The sequence below is a fragment of the Sylvia atricapilla genome, chromosome 4 (genome assembly GCF_009819655.1).
Source record: "Sylvia atricapilla isolate bSylAtr1 chromosome 4, bSylAtr1.pri, whole genome shotgun sequence".
Taxonomy (NCBI): Eukaryota; Metazoa; Chordata; class Aves; order Passeriformes; family Sylviidae; genus Sylvia; species Sylvia atricapilla.
This window is the reverse complement of record NC_089143.1, coordinates 33,379,046-33,396,192: the sequence shown is the minus strand read 5'-3', so window position 1 is coordinate 33,396,192 and position 17,147 is coordinate 33,379,046. Positions and strand designations below refer to the sequence as shown.

The 17,147-nt window shown below is 43.6% G+C and overlaps 1 protein-coding gene across 1 annotated transcript in view; it reads left to right on the top strand.

Annotated features, from left to right (window-relative positions):
• ATRN (attractin) overlaps positions 1–17,147 on the top strand; it is a 146,740-nt gene that overhangs the window by 113,281 nt on the left and 16,312 nt on the right. The window contains exon 27 of the mRNA XM_066317554.1: positions 12,871–12,978. Coding sequence (XP_066173651.1) covers positions 12,871–12,978 — 108 coding nt within the window. The remainder of the gene's footprint in view (positions 1–12,870; positions 12,979–17,147) is intronic.

Below are 17,147 nucleotides of genomic sequence, written 5' to 3'. Positions count from 1 at the left end.
TTTATGTATTATGTTAAAAAAAGAAACCAAATCCCCATTTTCAAATTAAATCTTATAGATATTTTGGGTGGTTGTTTTTTTTTCCCCATGGAACATTAGGAGCATAAGAAGGTGGGAAAGCCACCCAGAATGTGGAAATCTGTAGTTTACTACCTGAAAATGTGGATTTTAGAGCCAAAGTTTTTCCTCTTCACCTACCCATGGTCCAAATGAGCTTCACAACTTTGTGTTTGCATCATGTAAATAACTTCGTGCTTTATGCCCCCAAAATGTGGTTCCTCCTTGTTTATCCCTCATTTGTTTTTGTTCACTGCCGTCTTGTCTTGCTTCTCAGTGGAACCTGATTTCCTGTTCCACCCAAAGCACTCAGGGTGACCGAGGTGAGGTGGCCAATTGTGGCATAGAGAATGTGTCCTTAGTCCTCATTTTTCAGCACAAGTGTCCACATACACGAGTTGTGTTCGTAGAGAAGTCCCGTGTGCCACAAGCACATTCATCAGGTCTTCTTGGTGTCTAAGTGCTGAAAGCATGGAATGTGCAGGTATCAAGTTGGGCTGGGCTGCACCTGGAATTATTTTTAGGAGCTTTGTCTTGTGTTGATCTGTTTATTTCTATGCAAAGTGAGAGAAGCTAGATGTGATTTGAGTGAGTCCATGTACACTTTCTGTATATAGTTATCTATATGTCATCACCTGAGGCCAGATCCCCCAAGGAATGAGGTGTGTTTCTTCACTGTTGTGGGATTTTGGGAGGAATCTGCCCATTCCTCTAGGTTTTCCTCCCAGCTGTCCTGCTGGGATGAAGCTCTTGGTAGCTGTAGACACCCAGCTGTGTCACTGTTCTGTTCAAGAGTGGTTTGTTCCCACTTAAGAATTGATCAAGAGGATTTGGGGGATTAATTTTTATAGTGTTGGAATTTTTTGCAGATCCCTGTTTCCTTATCCTCAGAAATCTGTAGCTGGTTGTACTTTACAGTGCAGTGATGTGAATAATATGAATTTATTCCATATGAGGAGCTTCTTTCTGGTAATAATGCAGGATGATGTCTGATAACTCTTCTCCTCTTCTTCCTCTTTCTGCTTCAAATGTTTCTGCTCTTCCTGGTGAACTCACTGCAGAATATAATCATTGCTTTTCAAACAGATAACCCTTAATCTTGGAAATAATGGAAGTCTTTGAGGTTTTCTATATTCTCCAAAGGTAGATAAATTTTTACTAGGGCAGCTGTTTTTTTCATGCTTGCTTTCTTGGCAAGAAACTAAGCTGGAGTCAGCATAACATCCCTTGTGGCTCCTGGGGTTAAATGTTATCTAGGAATGTATAGGGAATACAGACTGAGAAGTAAATACTGTGCTTTGGAGCTCAGTGAAAGTATTTGAGTGGTGGCTTAAGTGAGAAATGCCTCTATAAATTAAGTTACAGTCTGATGCATGTTTTAAGGAAAAAAAAAAAGAATTGGAGTACTGGCAACATATTGGCATGTTTCAGTCTGAATTCAATCTACATGTGTAGCTGTTTGACAGGCAGTTCATCAGAGTGGTGTTTTCCAGGCACATTCCTGTCTTTTGCTGTTATTTATCTTGCTCTCTCTTATCTAGTGACTCTATCTTGTAATTCATGGATCTCTGCTGCTCCATTCATCTTCTGTTAGAAATACTTGTAAATCTTGAGGAAACAGTTTAAAATCTTTGTCATGCCATAATTACATATATTGATACAGACTTTATCCAGAAATAAAAGTCCACCCAAAGATTTGTTATCAAAGATGATTTTTATTGCTTGAAGGTGGATTTTTTTTGTATTGATTCTCAATAAACCAAGGTGAAGGTCTCTTTAGTACTTAAAAATAATTATCAGTGCCCCTCCCTAGAATCATCCAAGGCAGGCTGCACGGGACTTGGAGCACCCTGGGATAGTGGAAGGTGTCCCTGCCCATGGCAGGGGTTGGAACTTCAAGATCTTCAAGGTTCCTTCCAACCCAAATTGTTCCATGATTCTACGAAGTGCTACAGCCCTGAAGAAAGATCTTTCTCTGGATTGGGCCATAGTTTTAGCAGTAGTCAAGTTACAATCACCTGTTTCTCGTGTATATAGTAAGTCTGTAGTAACCTCCCATGTGTGTAGTAACTCTGTGCTTGTTCTCTAATCTTAACCCAGAGGCCGGTAAAATACGATGCAATGTGCAGATAATTCCCAGCTGTCCATCACTCCTGTTTCCAACAGGAGCATTGCCAGTGCCCAGTCCTTATCACAGTGCAGAGTGAAAAGCTGATTGCTGAGCCTTATTCTGAGATACATGTAGGGCAGGAAAGGGAGTGTGCTGGCAGGTTTAGTAGTCAAAGTTATTCGGCCAGGATTGCTTGGGAAATGTGGTGGGAGAAGGCAGACAGCCTGCTTGGTGTGGCTGGGTCAAGGAACACAGCAGCATCATTTGGTTGAAACCAAGTTTGCTTTGCTCCTTATGAAGAAGGCAGCATGCTACAAATCCAAAGTCTCCATCAAGATCTTGTAAAATACACAAGATTCTCCTAACTTCTTGCCTTTTCTGTATTTCAGCTAAACATCTCTGCCCAGCTGCTTGCACGTGTCTATGTCAATGCTTCTCAGCCTCCTGTCTGAAGGATCTGTGGGCTGTGCAGACTTGGAGTAGCCAATATGTACTTGTAGGAAAATGAGTTTGAAACACTGAGCTGAAGTTCAGGCCTTGCGGAGTGTAAAACTTGACCTGAAGTAAAAATGGGAATGATTTGTGTCAAATCAGGCACTCGGGAGATAGAATTGTAAACTCTGTTTATTCTCTTGCCATTGAGCCCCATGTTTGAGTATCTTCAGACATATTAAAAGCAGAAAATAGAAATAAAAAGGCAGCTTTTATAGGTGGCTTAGAATGAGGTGAATGACATTAGAAAATAGGGATAGGAAACCTTTTTCTCTTGTAGAAAATGACATGTTAAAGGAATCAAGGTGGTAATAGAGAATAATACACAAAATAGGAGCACGATGTTAGAATTTTAATATACTCATTTGCTGTCAGGAATTTCCTGTCCTATTGGTCTGTTTTTACATCCAAATTGACTTCTCTTCTCTTCACTCTCAGTCTTTGTTTCCTTCACTGGGAGCAAGGAATAGCTGCTCCCTCCCAGCAAAGGGAGTGTGGCTGCCCCAGGGTGGTGAGGGTCAGCTGGATCACTCCCTGTGCCTCTTCAGAATGAGATGGGAGTTTCAATAGCAAGCACCTACAGAGATAACTAAATTTGGGTGTCTAGAGCTCAATTTCACCTGTAGCAAAATGATCTGTATTTTGCCTCCTTTCTTACCAAGACTGTCTTAAACTGAATATTTTTACTCTGCAATTCACCCAAATATTCAGGATGGGGTTTGTGTATTGATTTACTACAGGAATTATCCTTCTCCTTCTCGACCTTGTTGCTGAAACCTTTTTCCCTCCTAAGTGTATTCAGAACTTAGTAATACATCTATTTTCACTGGCAGCCTCTGCTCTAACATCCATGCACACGGAATACCACACAGGCAAACAGATTCTTGTGTTTTTTACAGCAAAGATGTTCCAAGGGATCTGTGCTGTGTGTTATTTATTGTCCTGCCTTCCTTTTCTTCCCCTTCTTGCTCTCATCTGTGAGTATTTAATTCTTCTCTTAGATCTTCTCTCTTAGACTGTGATTAAGGGCATCCTTGGTCAAAGAGAAAGCTTTAGATTTGGAATATTATTAACTAACTGTAATTCAGGATCTTCGCCATTGTTCAGTGGTGTTTTGGACCAGGATCTGCTCCAAAGGATTTGATATTGAACTTATGCTTAAAAGGGCTGGCAACAAACTTCTCTAGATTTGAGCAGTCCCTGGTGCTTTGGAGGGTTTGCTGGTGTGTTCTCCGAGCTCCCAGCAGTCATTTGCCACGTATCCCTTCTTGTTCCATAGCACTGATAGCACTATTTGGTGTCTGTCAGCAAAAAGAAAATACTAAGCTTAGGTTTGGGGTGGTTTGTAGGGAAAATAAGAATTGGAGGAGCGAGAAATCACAGCCAGCAGATGACTGAGGAGGTTGAGTCGTGTGGTGAGCACACTAATTTCTCTCATTACAGTGGGAAACATAAACCTGAGTATCTTTTTTTTTATGCAGTGAAGGTGGGCTTACTGTCCAAAATAGCTATTACCAGGACAATAGACAGAGGTGATGGTGGCCGTGGTGTTTTAAAAGCTGTTTGTAAATTTCCATTTCCTGCATTTATGAGTACTAAAATAAGAGCTCAGTGTTACTATTAGGTGTAACCAGGTATTAAAGTACTGTATCCACACTACTCTCAGCAGTGTTTGGGGTGTTGCAGGTGGTGGAGAGCAACACTGAAAGATTAATTTGTTGTCTGGAAGATAAGCAAGAGTTTAAAGCATCACAAATTCCTCATTTTCTCCAAGGAAGAACATATTGAGGTTTGGTGATGTGAATCAGTGGCTGCGGAAAGGAATCATAGAAGATTCATGATGGGATGAGGATCTTATAAAGGATCAGCAAAAGTTTAAACAGTATGTCCCTGCCCATGGCAGGGGATTGGAGCTAGATTAACTTTAGGTCATTTCCAAACCAAACCAGTCGGTAACACCTGATGTCTGCAACTAGGGGTGAAAAAGTCAAAAACTGTTCTGTTTTTCTCCTGTTTTTAATGGTGAGAGTGGCAATGCCAATAATTTATATTTTTAGAAGCATGGCTCTCAGAAGCAGTGCTTTTGGAAGGACATTTTGTAGGTCAATCACATGGTGCAATTCAGTGACTCGTATTAGGCAGGAGGTCAGATCAAATAATCGTAACTTTCCGCTCTCCCTCAGTTTAAAATCCATGAATGGGAACCAGCTCATAGTGCCAGGAGGCTTTTTCCGAAATACAAGTGCTGTGTGCTCTGCAGTGATCCATGTGGCTTTGGTCACCAACTGAAGGAGATTGTAGCAGAAGTAAGAGATTCCCTAAAGAGGAAAAATATCCCAAAATATTAGTGCTGATAACAGATTCCTGCTTAGGGGGGAATTGATGGTCTGATTTTGTTTGAACGTGCTCCTGTAACTTCTGTGCCCAGTGCAGCTTGTCTTGGGGAAACTTGCAGATTGCCAGTTCCAGCTGACCAGTGGGATCTCTAATCTCTCTGTGTAGGACACCATCAGATAGGGTTGGCAGACCACCGAGGTCTTGTCACAGAGTCTTCAGTGGAGTTGGTGCTAGAGAACTAAGTCGGTTTTATATCTCAAAAAGGAACTGATGGGAACTTGAGCAAAGGTGAAACTGGAGTATCAGACTGGATGAAGCTCAAGTATCATACTTGGGATACCAACCTGCTGGATCAAACCTTCTGTGTGGCAGGGGGTGGAACTGAATGGGCTTTTAGGTCCCTTCTGACCCAAACCACTCCATGATTCTATGATTCTATCAAGCCCAGCTCTAGCAGAGTTCAGCCTTATTTTAGAAAAGCCCACAACTGATGTATTGAAGCTGTTCTCATTTCAGACTCCGAGGTCTCTTTCTGATGGTGGGCATCTACAGGTATCTAATTTAGCTATTTGGAAAATTCAGGGAGAGATTGTGTAATTATTCCAGAAGAGCTCTACTCAGTCAAAGCTTCATTGTGCTATTGTAATTATCAGGTATTGGTGTATATTTTAGTCTGCATGGACCAGATCCTTCTGGTCTTTTAAAAAGAAATGATCTCATTCTTTTTATTAAAGGTCAGGATTTCTATGCCCTCCTACCGGGCTTGATTATGATGAATGACTTGCTTATCTTAATCAGCCCTGAATTAAATATCTTCTGTCATTTCAGCATGAGGCAACTTCCCAGCAGCTTTGCTTTCTGGTTTGTTATAGTTTTGAAGTGTGGAAATGCCTGTTGAGAAGGATTTGAACATTAATTCTCTCCTCCTCTCTCTTTCAACATAGCCTGCAAAGTCAGTTACAAAACTAATTAGCTAACATTAATATGTGCACTGCTCTAGGGGCTTAAAAACTTAATTTTCAGTGATGATGAAAGCATCAGAGAAAATTGTTTGTTTGTTGACTTATATGGTAGCTAGTGTAATTGTAGTTAAATACTTTAAATCACTTAGTTCTGAGACATTTGTGGCTCATCTTCATGGAATATTTATGACTTGTATGTTTATTTTTTGCTGATGCCAATTCTATTTTGGAAGGTAACTCCCTTTCCCCCAAGGTCACCAAGTTATGATGACATAAAGCAAATGTTCCTACAGCAGGATCTATATGTTACTTCCAAGTAATGTACAGTCATTCCCCACAACGGAGCCAGGCTGGGAGAGCTGGGAATGTTCCCCTGGAGAAGGGAAGGCTCCAGGGAGAGCTCCCAACCCCTGGCAGGGCCTGAAGGGGCTCCAGGAGAGCTGGAGAGGGACTGGGGACAAGGACTGGAGGGACAGGATGCAGGGAATGAATCCCACTGGAAAAGGGGACATTGGGCTGGGATCTTGGAAGGAATTGTTCTCTGAGAGGGTGGGGAGGCCCTGGCTCAGGGTGCCCAGAGCAGCTGTGGCTGCCCCTGGATCCCTGGCAGTGCCCAGTTGGACACTGGGGCTTGGAGCAGCCTGGGACACTTGAAGGTGTTCCTGCTATGGCAGGGGGTGGGATTAGATGGTCTTTATGGTCTCTTCCAACCTAAATCAGTCCATGATTCCATGAGGCCTGAGCACCTGTTGGAGCTGGCCCTGCAGACGTGCAGATCCATCAAGCTGCCACTGCTGCCACGGTTGGAACCTTCTCCGAAGGTCCTTGGGAGCCCCGTGAGGGTGGTGTCCCCTTTCCACTCCAATTGTCAGCAGCCTGCAAGCTGCAGTTTTGGGAGATGTCATTACAGGTGGATTCTGGGACATGTCCTCCCAGCTAAGTTAATCATGCCTGAAAATAGGGTGTTGATAGTTTATGTGCACACGGGAGCAGTTATTTGTGCATAAATGGAACATGCTGCCTGCTGAATTCAAATGGAGCCCTTGAAGCAAAAGGATTTGCAGGAATAAGCTTGAAATACCAGTCTGAACAACCCCAACTAACTCAGCTTTTACTCATAGGTGTTCCATCCCTCTAATCATTTGCATCTTCCTTATCTTTCTCTCCTTGCTGTGATACTGGAGCTGGGACTTCCTGTGGACTTGCTGTGGTTTGTGAGGGTTTTAGGCCAAAGGGCCAGTCCATCTGTGCAATACTGACAAGGCTCAGAACACACAGCTGATTTTAGAGTCTCCTGGGTTTTAAAGTTGGCTGTAGACAACATGGAGAGCACATTGCATGATTTTGCTTGTTCACGATGGGGTGGATCTTGATGTTTTCCATGATACAGAACTCCAGGATCAGAGACTCAGTTCAGGAGGGGCTTGGTCATAACTGTAGCTTTGAGGCACCATCTAAAATTCATTGCAGCCTTGAAGGTTGTCATATGAATATTCAAGGATGACTTCTAATATTACTTGTTTCATCAGGGTGTGAGGAAATGGCCTCAAGCTGCGCCATAAGAGGTTTAAGGTGAACCTATATTATAAGGAAAAAATTTTCACAGAAAGGGCTTTCTAGTGCTGACACTGGAATGGTGGGGTCTCCATTCCTGGAGGAATTTAAAAGCTGTGCAGGTGTGACACTTGTGGACATGGGTTAGTGGTGGCTTTAGCAGTGTTGAGTTAATGGTTGGATTCTGTGATTTTAGAGGGTTTTCCAGCCTTAATGATTCTGTGATTCTATCAGACTAAAAGAATGTGGAGCTTGCTCTGTTGGGATATCTTCAACAAGTGTTCTTCTCAAACCAAATGTATGTCTTCAGAATGCTCAGAGTAGCTGTACTTCTAAAAAGAGCAACCAGTGGGTCTAGAAATATCTGAATTTCCAAAATACCTTAAAAAATTAGAGCTGCAAATTTCCTGGGGCAGAACCCACTGTTGATCAGACCATTGCTGTTTTCTGCCTCCTCTTGTTGAAGTTCAGCTCTTTAACCGTGGGCTGGTGTAGTGGTACCAGACACACCAGCACACATACTCAGGCTGCCTGGCCTGAATACATCCTGTCTGCTGCAATTTCCTCCCCTTCCTGTGGGATGCTGCTTGCTCTTACTTTCCATTAAAATGAAAGCTTATTCATGCCCGCTGCTCACTTAACACGCTCATGGATTTAGAATCATAGAATTTGTAGGTTTTGCTTGTAAGAGACCTTAAAGTTCATTTCATTCCCCCACCTGCCATGGCAGGGACACCTCCCACTGTCCCAGGCTGCTCCAGGCCCTGTCCAACCTGGCCTTGGGCACTGCCCGGAATCCAGGGGCAGCCACAGCTGCTCTGGGCACCCTGTGCCAATCCTTCACTACTGTCCTCCTTGAGTTCTCACTGTTTTCCTTCCTGATGTGTTTTCCTTCTTTAAAAACAAAACAAAAACAAGAACAAAAACAAACAAAAAATTCCTCATGTAGATAATGGAGTTCCTTACGACTTCTAGATTGCTGTTTGGATAAGCTTGTTTTCATGACCATTCTTCATAAGAAGCAAATAAAATCCAGAATGTGTGACTTTCTTCTGGAAAAACCACCATTATTTCATGGCTGAAAATATCAGAGCTCCATCCCCAAAGCTGGTGGAGCCCTGTGCTCATGAAGCAGTCAGAGCAGGGGGCAGTTGCTGAGATGGATGTAAGCAGGATGGTTATATGGAACCTCGTGGCTGCTTTATGGTGGGAATAAAATGTCCAGGCTTTTCCTGTCAGGAAACACAGCATAGGTTATATTAGTCAATTAACCTGGTAACCTGAATAGCTGTTTGTCTTCTCTGTGAGAGCCTGCACTACTGCCTGGCAGGGCTTTCCTCACTTCCTTGGGAGGTTTTTCTCCCATCAGTAACAAACTCTTTATTTTAGATTGTCCATTACTCAATGTGTGTGAATTAAAAATATTCCTGGTAGGAATCACTTTATTTGAAGGGTTCCAGGCTGGGTTGGACTGGGCTTGGAGCAACCTGTTCTAGTGGAAGGTGGAACAAAATGGGCTTTAAGGTACCTTCCTACCAAGCCTTTCCATAATTCTGCAATGTGGAAAAAGAATAAAACTCAGTGCAAATGAAAGTTGTGCACATTCTCACAGTTTGCAGTTACTTAAATATTTAAGACCAAAGGTGTATTCCAGGCTTATTGATGTGATTACTTTGTAAGGCTGTCAAACACTTTGCCTTTAAAATCCTCTTCGGGGGTAAGTGATTTAAAATATTCCCAGGTTGTCCTATTAATTGTGTCATCTGGAAAACCAGGGTTGGCCTGAAAGAGTATTGAGGTTCATTATTTGAAATTTCAGAAAGCCCATCATTAGGACTGAGGGAAGGGCAGTATCTACATGTTAACAGCTGCTGACTTGTAAAGCCATGCTCAGCCTCTTGACTGGGGAAGTCACAGTTTCTCCCTTACAACATCATAAAGTCTTTTAATTAGAATTTCGACACATCAAACAAATAACTGAAGGATAGATATGTGTCTGGGTTGAACAGGCATGGTGCAAGCCTTGGGAGAGAGAGTGGCATTCAAGTTACAGAACAGTTATTTCTTAAATTAGGTCTTAATTTTTAAAGGGAACTTTGTAACATGACTTGTGCTACCCCAGAAGCTGGTGTTAGGAAAAGGATGTTCCCATAGGCATTCATGGCTTTGGTTGCATCCTGGACCTCTGATTTTAACTGGTTCGGGCATTTTTATGCTCATGTGATTCCCCACCTGCAGAGCTGCCCCAGCCCTGGGGCCAACAGCACAAGGACGTGGAGCTGCTGGAGAGAGTCCAGAGGAGGCCCCGGAGCTGCTGCAGGGCTGGAGCCCCTCTGCTCTGGAGCCAGGCTGGGAGAGCTGGGAATGTTCCCCTGGAGAAGGGAAAAATCCAGGGAACGCTCAGAGTCCCTGAAGGGGCTCCAGGAGAGCTGGAGAGGGGCTGGGGACAAGGCCTGGAGGGACAGGACACAGGGAATGGCTTCCCACTGGGAAAGGGGACATTGGGCTGGGATGTTGGGCAGCAATTCCTCCCTGGGAGAGTGGTGAGGCCTTGGCTCAGGGGGCCCAGAGGGGCTGTGGCTGCCCCATTCCTGAAATCATTCAGGGCCAGGCTGGATGGGGCTTGGAGCACTCTGGTCTATTGGAAGGTGTCTCTGTCTATGGCGGGGGTTGGAACTGGATAATCTTTGGGATCCCTTCCATTCCAAACCATTCTGTGATTCTGTATTCTCACAGCTACTTTCGACTTCAGTAGGAGTCATGTTGCCAAATTGCACATTTTCTTTAGTAAAATAACTTCCTTTGAAGAACTAATAGCTTTTAGTTCGTCAGTCTCTTGGACATCTTCATCAGGACAGCTTGTTCATTGATTTTATAGCCATTAAACAAAGCACTTTGCGATAGCTGAAGGGGACAATTACAGGAACAACAACCCAGCAATCTGTTTCACACTTGCTTTCGTCTGCAATCTGCTGGTGTGCTTTAAATACCCGAACACTCCTCATGTCCTTTTACCCAAGTGTGAGTTACACACAAGTTTGCTTACGAACACTCCATTTGTGTGGATTTGTTGGGATTTTGCTTCGTGACAGTATCTACAATCTGCTCAGCATGCCTTTTTTTCCCCTTTTCTTTTTTTTCTTTCAAAAATTGTGGAAAACTTTATCACACGCCTTTTATGGAATTAAAATTTACCCTTTTTTTAGCTAGACTGAGAGCCTTAGAAGCTCATACACTCCCCTAGCTTATCTGCACTGACCTTGCTTGCACCTCCAAGTTACATAGACAATCCTCTAGTCTTCTGCACTGAAAAAGTCTCAGAATTATAGGTGATTTGGCAAAGCAAAGACCATAAAATGTTCCCAGAGGGTGGTAATTAGTGGGTCTAGCTGGAAGCCTGTCTCTAGTGGTGTCCCCCAAGGTTCTGTACTGGGCCCAGAGTTGTTTGGCTCATCAGTGACTGGGGTGAGAGGGGTCAGTGCCTCCTCAGCAGCTCCCAAGGACACAGAGTGGGAGCAGCGACCCCGAGGGGTCTGTGCTGCCCTTCAGATGGACCTCGACAGGGGAGAGATGGGCAGAGAGGAACCTGCTGAAATTCCTCTGGGACAAATGCAGGGGTCCTGCAGCTGCAGAGGAGCAACCACCAGGTCCTGGTGGACACTGAGCTGTCCCTGAGCCAGCAGAGCCCTGAGGGCCAGGGAGGCCAATTGAGTCCTGGGGGCTGCAGGAAGGGCAGAGCCAGCAGGTCAGGGGGGGGATCCTGCCCCTCTGCTCAGCCCTGGAGGCACCTCTGGAGTGCCCTGTCCAGCTCTGGAGCCTCAGGACAGGAGGGAGGACATGGATGTCCTGGAGCGTGACCAACGGAGGCTTTGGAGCTGAGGAAGGGCTGGAGCATCTCCGTGCCCAGGAGAGGCTGAGGGAGCTGAGGCTGCTCAGCCTGGAGAGGAGCCAAGCTGAGAGGAGCCCTCAGCCCTGTCTGTCCCTGTCTGTCCCCATGTCTGTCCCGTGTGCAGGGAGGGCAGAGCGTGCCCAGGCTCTGCTCCAGACCCAGCAATGGCACCAGAGCCACAGGCAGGGACTGAGCCCAGGAATGGGGTGGAACTCGATCATCTTTAAGGTCCCTTCCAATCCAAACCATTCTGGGATTTGGTGATTTTGTGAATTAATTCTGTCCAAACAATGTTGCTGGATAAAAGGACCTTCCTTTCACCTTCTGCTGTGCTGCATGGGAGATATTTGGGGCACAAAGCATTTTGTGGGGTTTTCTGTAGTGCTTTTTGATTGCTGTGGATGATCAGTTTGGGCTTGGACTTCAGATTGCCCAGAATTAATGGGAAAATGCAGGTGGCAATAGTGGAATTCTAGAGAGCATTTGGTGGTGCCTCAGTGCAGCTTAAAAATAGAGGATAACTGGTATTGCTCTAATAAATAGTGATGGTAAATGTGCAAAGCTGTGTGAGAGCTCTGGGCAGTTTCTGCATTTAAGGTTATGAGCACTGAGTTTTCCCATGCTGCAGAAAGTGTTTGCCTCTTCTCTTAGTCAACAGAGACACTGAGTCCCATTGGACCCCTTGCTTCAGGGAATTCTGGCTTCTGCCTGCCCTTACAGGCTGTGTTGTCACTGTTAGAGATTAGTCACTGGAGCCAAAGAGAAGTGTGTCTGCAGCTCAGCTAAAACCAAAATGCTGTTTCCAGCCCAGCTGTGTAGAAAGTGTCTTTTTTGTGTGTTAAAAAAGGGGAAGCTGCATCGTAATACTTAGAAGTGTTTAAGAGCACAATAAGGAGGTGTCGTGTCATGAGGGCTTATGGGGATTTGCCCAGGAAAAGGTTTTTTATTTTAGTAAAACATTTTGCAATAAGGACACGTTTGCCATTTTCCGTATTCAGCAAGGAAACAATATAAAAAAGGGGATTATTCAATAGAAGCCTGACAACATTTTGCTGTGCTGTTATGAAAAAATAGCAACTTCATTCTTACTGTAGTTACATACTGCTGCTAGTTTAATTTTAAAATGATTCCCACAAATCCTATGGAGTGGGAATCAGACAGGGGATGACAACCAACAGCTTAAAAAGTAAATAACTACTTTATGGCGACTCAGTCAAATTGTTTTCTCTCCCAGATGTGTCAGACTCACATTGTGCGTTCAGCTTTACTTCCAATAACTTGTTAAATTGTAGTAATGTGAATATTTACCATTATCTATGTTCTTAAGGCCATTAAAACCCCTGGAGGTTATTTTTCTGTATTCATTGATGTATGTCCCTTTGTGTTGGGCAAAACCTTTTGGATACATTTGTCTTTCATCTTCGTGTCAGAACAATATGATGATAATATTTTTCTGTTTAATAAATTAGCAACTACTGCGTGAGATGCAACAGATGGCAAGTCGCCCCTTCGCCTCCATCAACGTTGCCTTAGAAACAGATGAGGAGCCACCAGATCTCATCGGGGGAAGCATAAAGGTGAGAGCTGGGGCTTTGGGATGGTCCTCACCACAATTAACCAGGGATATTTAACACAATAATCCAAAATCCTCTCATTTTTTTATATACCTGCAAGAAACTGTGAGTCCAAGAGGTCCAACAGGTGCCATTTTAATTTGCTTTTATCCCTTCAGATATTCACTTACAACTTTTGGGCTGGTTCAGATTGAAGTTATAATGATGCTGTGTTTGAAGTGTTGGGTTTGCCTTGTTAGTTTTTATGCTTTGAAATAGAGAATTCAGCTTTACACCAGAGAACACTGGGCTGGAAATAATTGTAGGTGCTGCAAATAGAAACCCTTTCCCATCATATCTCAAAACAAATGTGAATATAATCATGTCTATATACTGTGATAATGTTGACATATTTCTGATTAAAAATATATATTCCAATATATCTTGTGATTAGCTAATAGGAGCATGAAGAAATCATTGTCATACACCAGGCTGGCACATTCTTACACACAACATGTTGAATGTTTAGTAAAAGCATATTTAACAGGTGGTGGATTAATTCAAAGGTCTTTTTGATGTGAGGCTTTGCCCAGCACAGACCTTTATACAAAAAGAAAAAATGAAGAACCTGAGAGCACTGATTGTTTTTCTTTCTTATCTTAGGCAGCTGGATTGTTTTATTTTATTTAGACTGAATTTTTTTGGAAGTTTTTCTCATTAGGCCTCAAGGTTAAGAAGGGTAGATGTAGATTCAGTGCTGGGGAGAAATTCTTCCCTGTGAGGTGCTGAGACCCTGGCACAGGGTGCCCAGAGCAGCTGTGGCTGCCCTTGGATCCTTGGCAGTCCCCAAGGCCAGGGTGGACACTGGGGCTTCAAGCACCCTGGGACAGTGGGAGGTGTCCCTGCCGCGGCAGGGGCGGCACTGGATGGGCTCTCAGGTCCCTTCCAATCCAAACCAGTCTGAGATTCTGTGATTAGTCCAGGCACTAAGTTTCTCACATTCTCTTATTATAACAATACATATATTTAATTATTGTAAAGCACATGAAAGCAGTCTGACCCCAAAACTTCTATTTGGTGAGTAATACTTTTTAAGACTTGGCCAAAGTATCAGGAAATGACACCATTAAGGTTGCCTGTACAGCTTTATCTCTTCCATATTCATGTGTAAAAATGGTCTGTCATGGCAAGTTTTAATACTTTTCTACTTATTTGGTGTCCTGCACCATGTTCTGGGTGGACATTGTGTAAAGCAGCTTTTCAGTATATTGAATCACAGAATAGTTAAGGTTGGAAAATCCCTCTGAGACCACTGAGTCCAACCACTCCCCCAGCACTGCCAGGGCCAGCATTGCCCCATGCCCACAACCACAGGGCTTTCAGATCCCTCCAGGAATGGGGGACTCCACCCCTGCCCTGGGCAGCTGTGCCAGGACTGGGCAGCCCTTTTTGTGAAGACATTTTCCCTAATTTCCAGTCTGAACCTCTCCTGGTGCAGCATTAGGCTGTTCACTCATCCTGGCTTGTACCTGGTTTGGAGCATAGTGGAAGTAAAGTAAAATTTGCAAAGGTCCTCAGTAATTCAGGTGATTGAATATCTGGACCTCTCCTTGCATGTTCTGACTTGTTTTCTTCCCCACTGACTTCCTGTTTGACTCTGGATCTTCATATTTTTTCATTTTTTTTATAATTTCCCTGCTTCTGCTTCTGTCATGAGTCTGGCACTGGGAGTCATTACTTCAAATAGCTCACCAAAACTTGGGAATCCACCCTTGCAAAATTTGATTGTCACTCACCAAATTAGACTGAACCTTTACTTTATTGCTCATCAAAGAGGCTGTGGGATGCATATGGATGTGGCATCAGGCTGGAGGCAGATCTGGCAGGACGTAGCCTGGTTGTAGCCTTGCTGATGGTTTCGAGCTGCAGTCTTGTCTGTCTGGGGCCCTTCCCTCCATCTTCTTCTGTTGTCTGGAAGTAAACTAGCTAACAACACCTCTCCTGTGGGATCAGGCCGGAATAAACTTTTTGATCCCTGACAAGTTGTCTGCACTCAAACTACAGAGAGGATAAACTTTGGATCCCTTCAGTTCTAATGACTGTGCTATTTCTCCTCCTGTTCTGCTGCCCACATCTTGTCTGGCCTCCTTGGGCTCCTCTAGAATGGATGGAGAAGCTGATTCGAAGCATAATTAGACAGACTATGGAGAAATATCCTATTTTAGACCCAGAAATCATTAGGAACTGGTAATTGCCTCTGTGTTGATAATTCAGATACATGTTTCTTAATCAGTTTTGGGATTTCTCATTGAGGTGTTCTGATTCATGCATGGGCACCAACCCTGTACAGTAATCTGGAGCTGAGCAGATGAATGTGCACCTGAAATGTTGTCGCTTCATAAAATCATCTGCTTGATGTTTTGGGTTGGAAGGGAATTTGAAGATCATCCTGTTCCAACTACTGGCATGGGCAAGGACCCCTGCCACCATCTGCAGGCGAGTGTGGGTGCAGAACAAGGATGCCTCTACATGACATGGACAGTTACTAGATTTTATGGGGTTTATATAGTTTTTTCTGGTCTTGGAGAACTTGGCCAGAGAATAAAAGTAGTCATAAAATGCCAGAGTGTTTCACAGAAGGAGAGGAGGCTTGGGAAGGTTGTGGGTTGTTAGCAGCTTGGGGAATGATGCCTCTGAGATAGTCTGACCTGTTGGTCCCTGCATGGAAATGAATTCAAATAGAAATGAAAAACCAGTCTGAGTATCTATGGGGTGTTATGGTTTAACACTAGCCAGCAGCTTGGGTTTTTCTCCTCATCCATTTTGCACCTGCATGGGAAAAAGCTCTTGGCAGGAGGGAGCTGCAGGAAGATGGGCTGGGGCGATACAGAATTCGACAACTGTGCTTTTCTTTGTGGTTGCTTTGTGGTCTGGCTGTTCTTTAACTCTTAGCCAAGGAAAGAGGGAAATGTTACTGTGGTGCTGGATGTTGTATCCGCCCTCCAGTTCCTCTGCCATCCACTGTGTCAAAATTTGAGTCTTCATTTTGATACAAGAAAGCCAGACTTGCATTATCATGAATTCAGTGATGGTTTTCTTTCCCCATGGGAATCAAAACCATTGATTAATGACAAGTTGATTTGAAGGTTACAAAGGAGAAGTGGAAAATGGAATGTCTTGTCTGCAAAAGATTAATTTCCTATTCCATTGTCCATAGCCAGTTGGCAGCCAGTGTCAAGCTAGTTCCATCCTAAGCTAATGTTTTCCAGCTGGACAGTATTAGAACTGTGTTTTCAATTAGTAGTTTTCCTGGGGTACTTATGAGTAATAGAAAGTGATTTACCTGCAGGGAAGCAATTCCTATTAGAGGCTGCAGCTAGGCAACACGTAGCTAGCTGCTTTGGTTTATTTGCCACTCAACAAATACCCACTGAATCACAAATCTACCACTAAATTTGCTTAGTTATTACAAAATCTGTTGGCTTCTCTCTGGAGCTCTTTGTGCATTCAGAGGTGCTGAATATTGCAATTTTTTTTCTAAGAGTATTTAACTTCCTTGGGTGCCTGGGACTCATCCAAGTGTCTGAACTGGTATTGCTGTAGCTCAGGCTTTTTCAGGGCTTGTTATCGGATTTATCTAAGTCTTGTAATCCTCTGCAGCCATTTTTAGAAGCTTTCCTGAAAGAATTTGGGAAGTTTATAATTTTGACATTGATTTCCATGTATCTTAAGTTGCTAAAGGCAAGAAGTTACCTTGGAAAAAACATGCATAGCCTGGCAAGCAAGTGCTGAGGTTGAGCAAAGCAATTATAGGGTCAACAAAAAAATTGTTGCACTGGGAAAAATTATCCTCAAGTTGGAAAAAAATGATTTTGGAATCTTCTAGAGCAGAGCTGGAGCAGTCTTTGCTGTGCTGTGTTTAGGGATCCAGCACATGAAGCCATGAAGTGCTAAGTGTTGATTGTCTTTGCATCCATGATCCTTAGTTTCCTAAAGGGAAAGGGAGAGGCATTTGGTGGGCAAAATACTTGCAAAGTTCATGTAGTGTGTTCTGTACCATTGTACCAACGTGCCTTTAATTCTGCTGTTAGAGGGCTTCACTGCAAATCCTGAATCAGACAGCGAGCTGATTCCTTAAAAATAGCAGATAAATTGATGGGAAACAGCATCTTACTCTAGTAATTAGTTTGCTT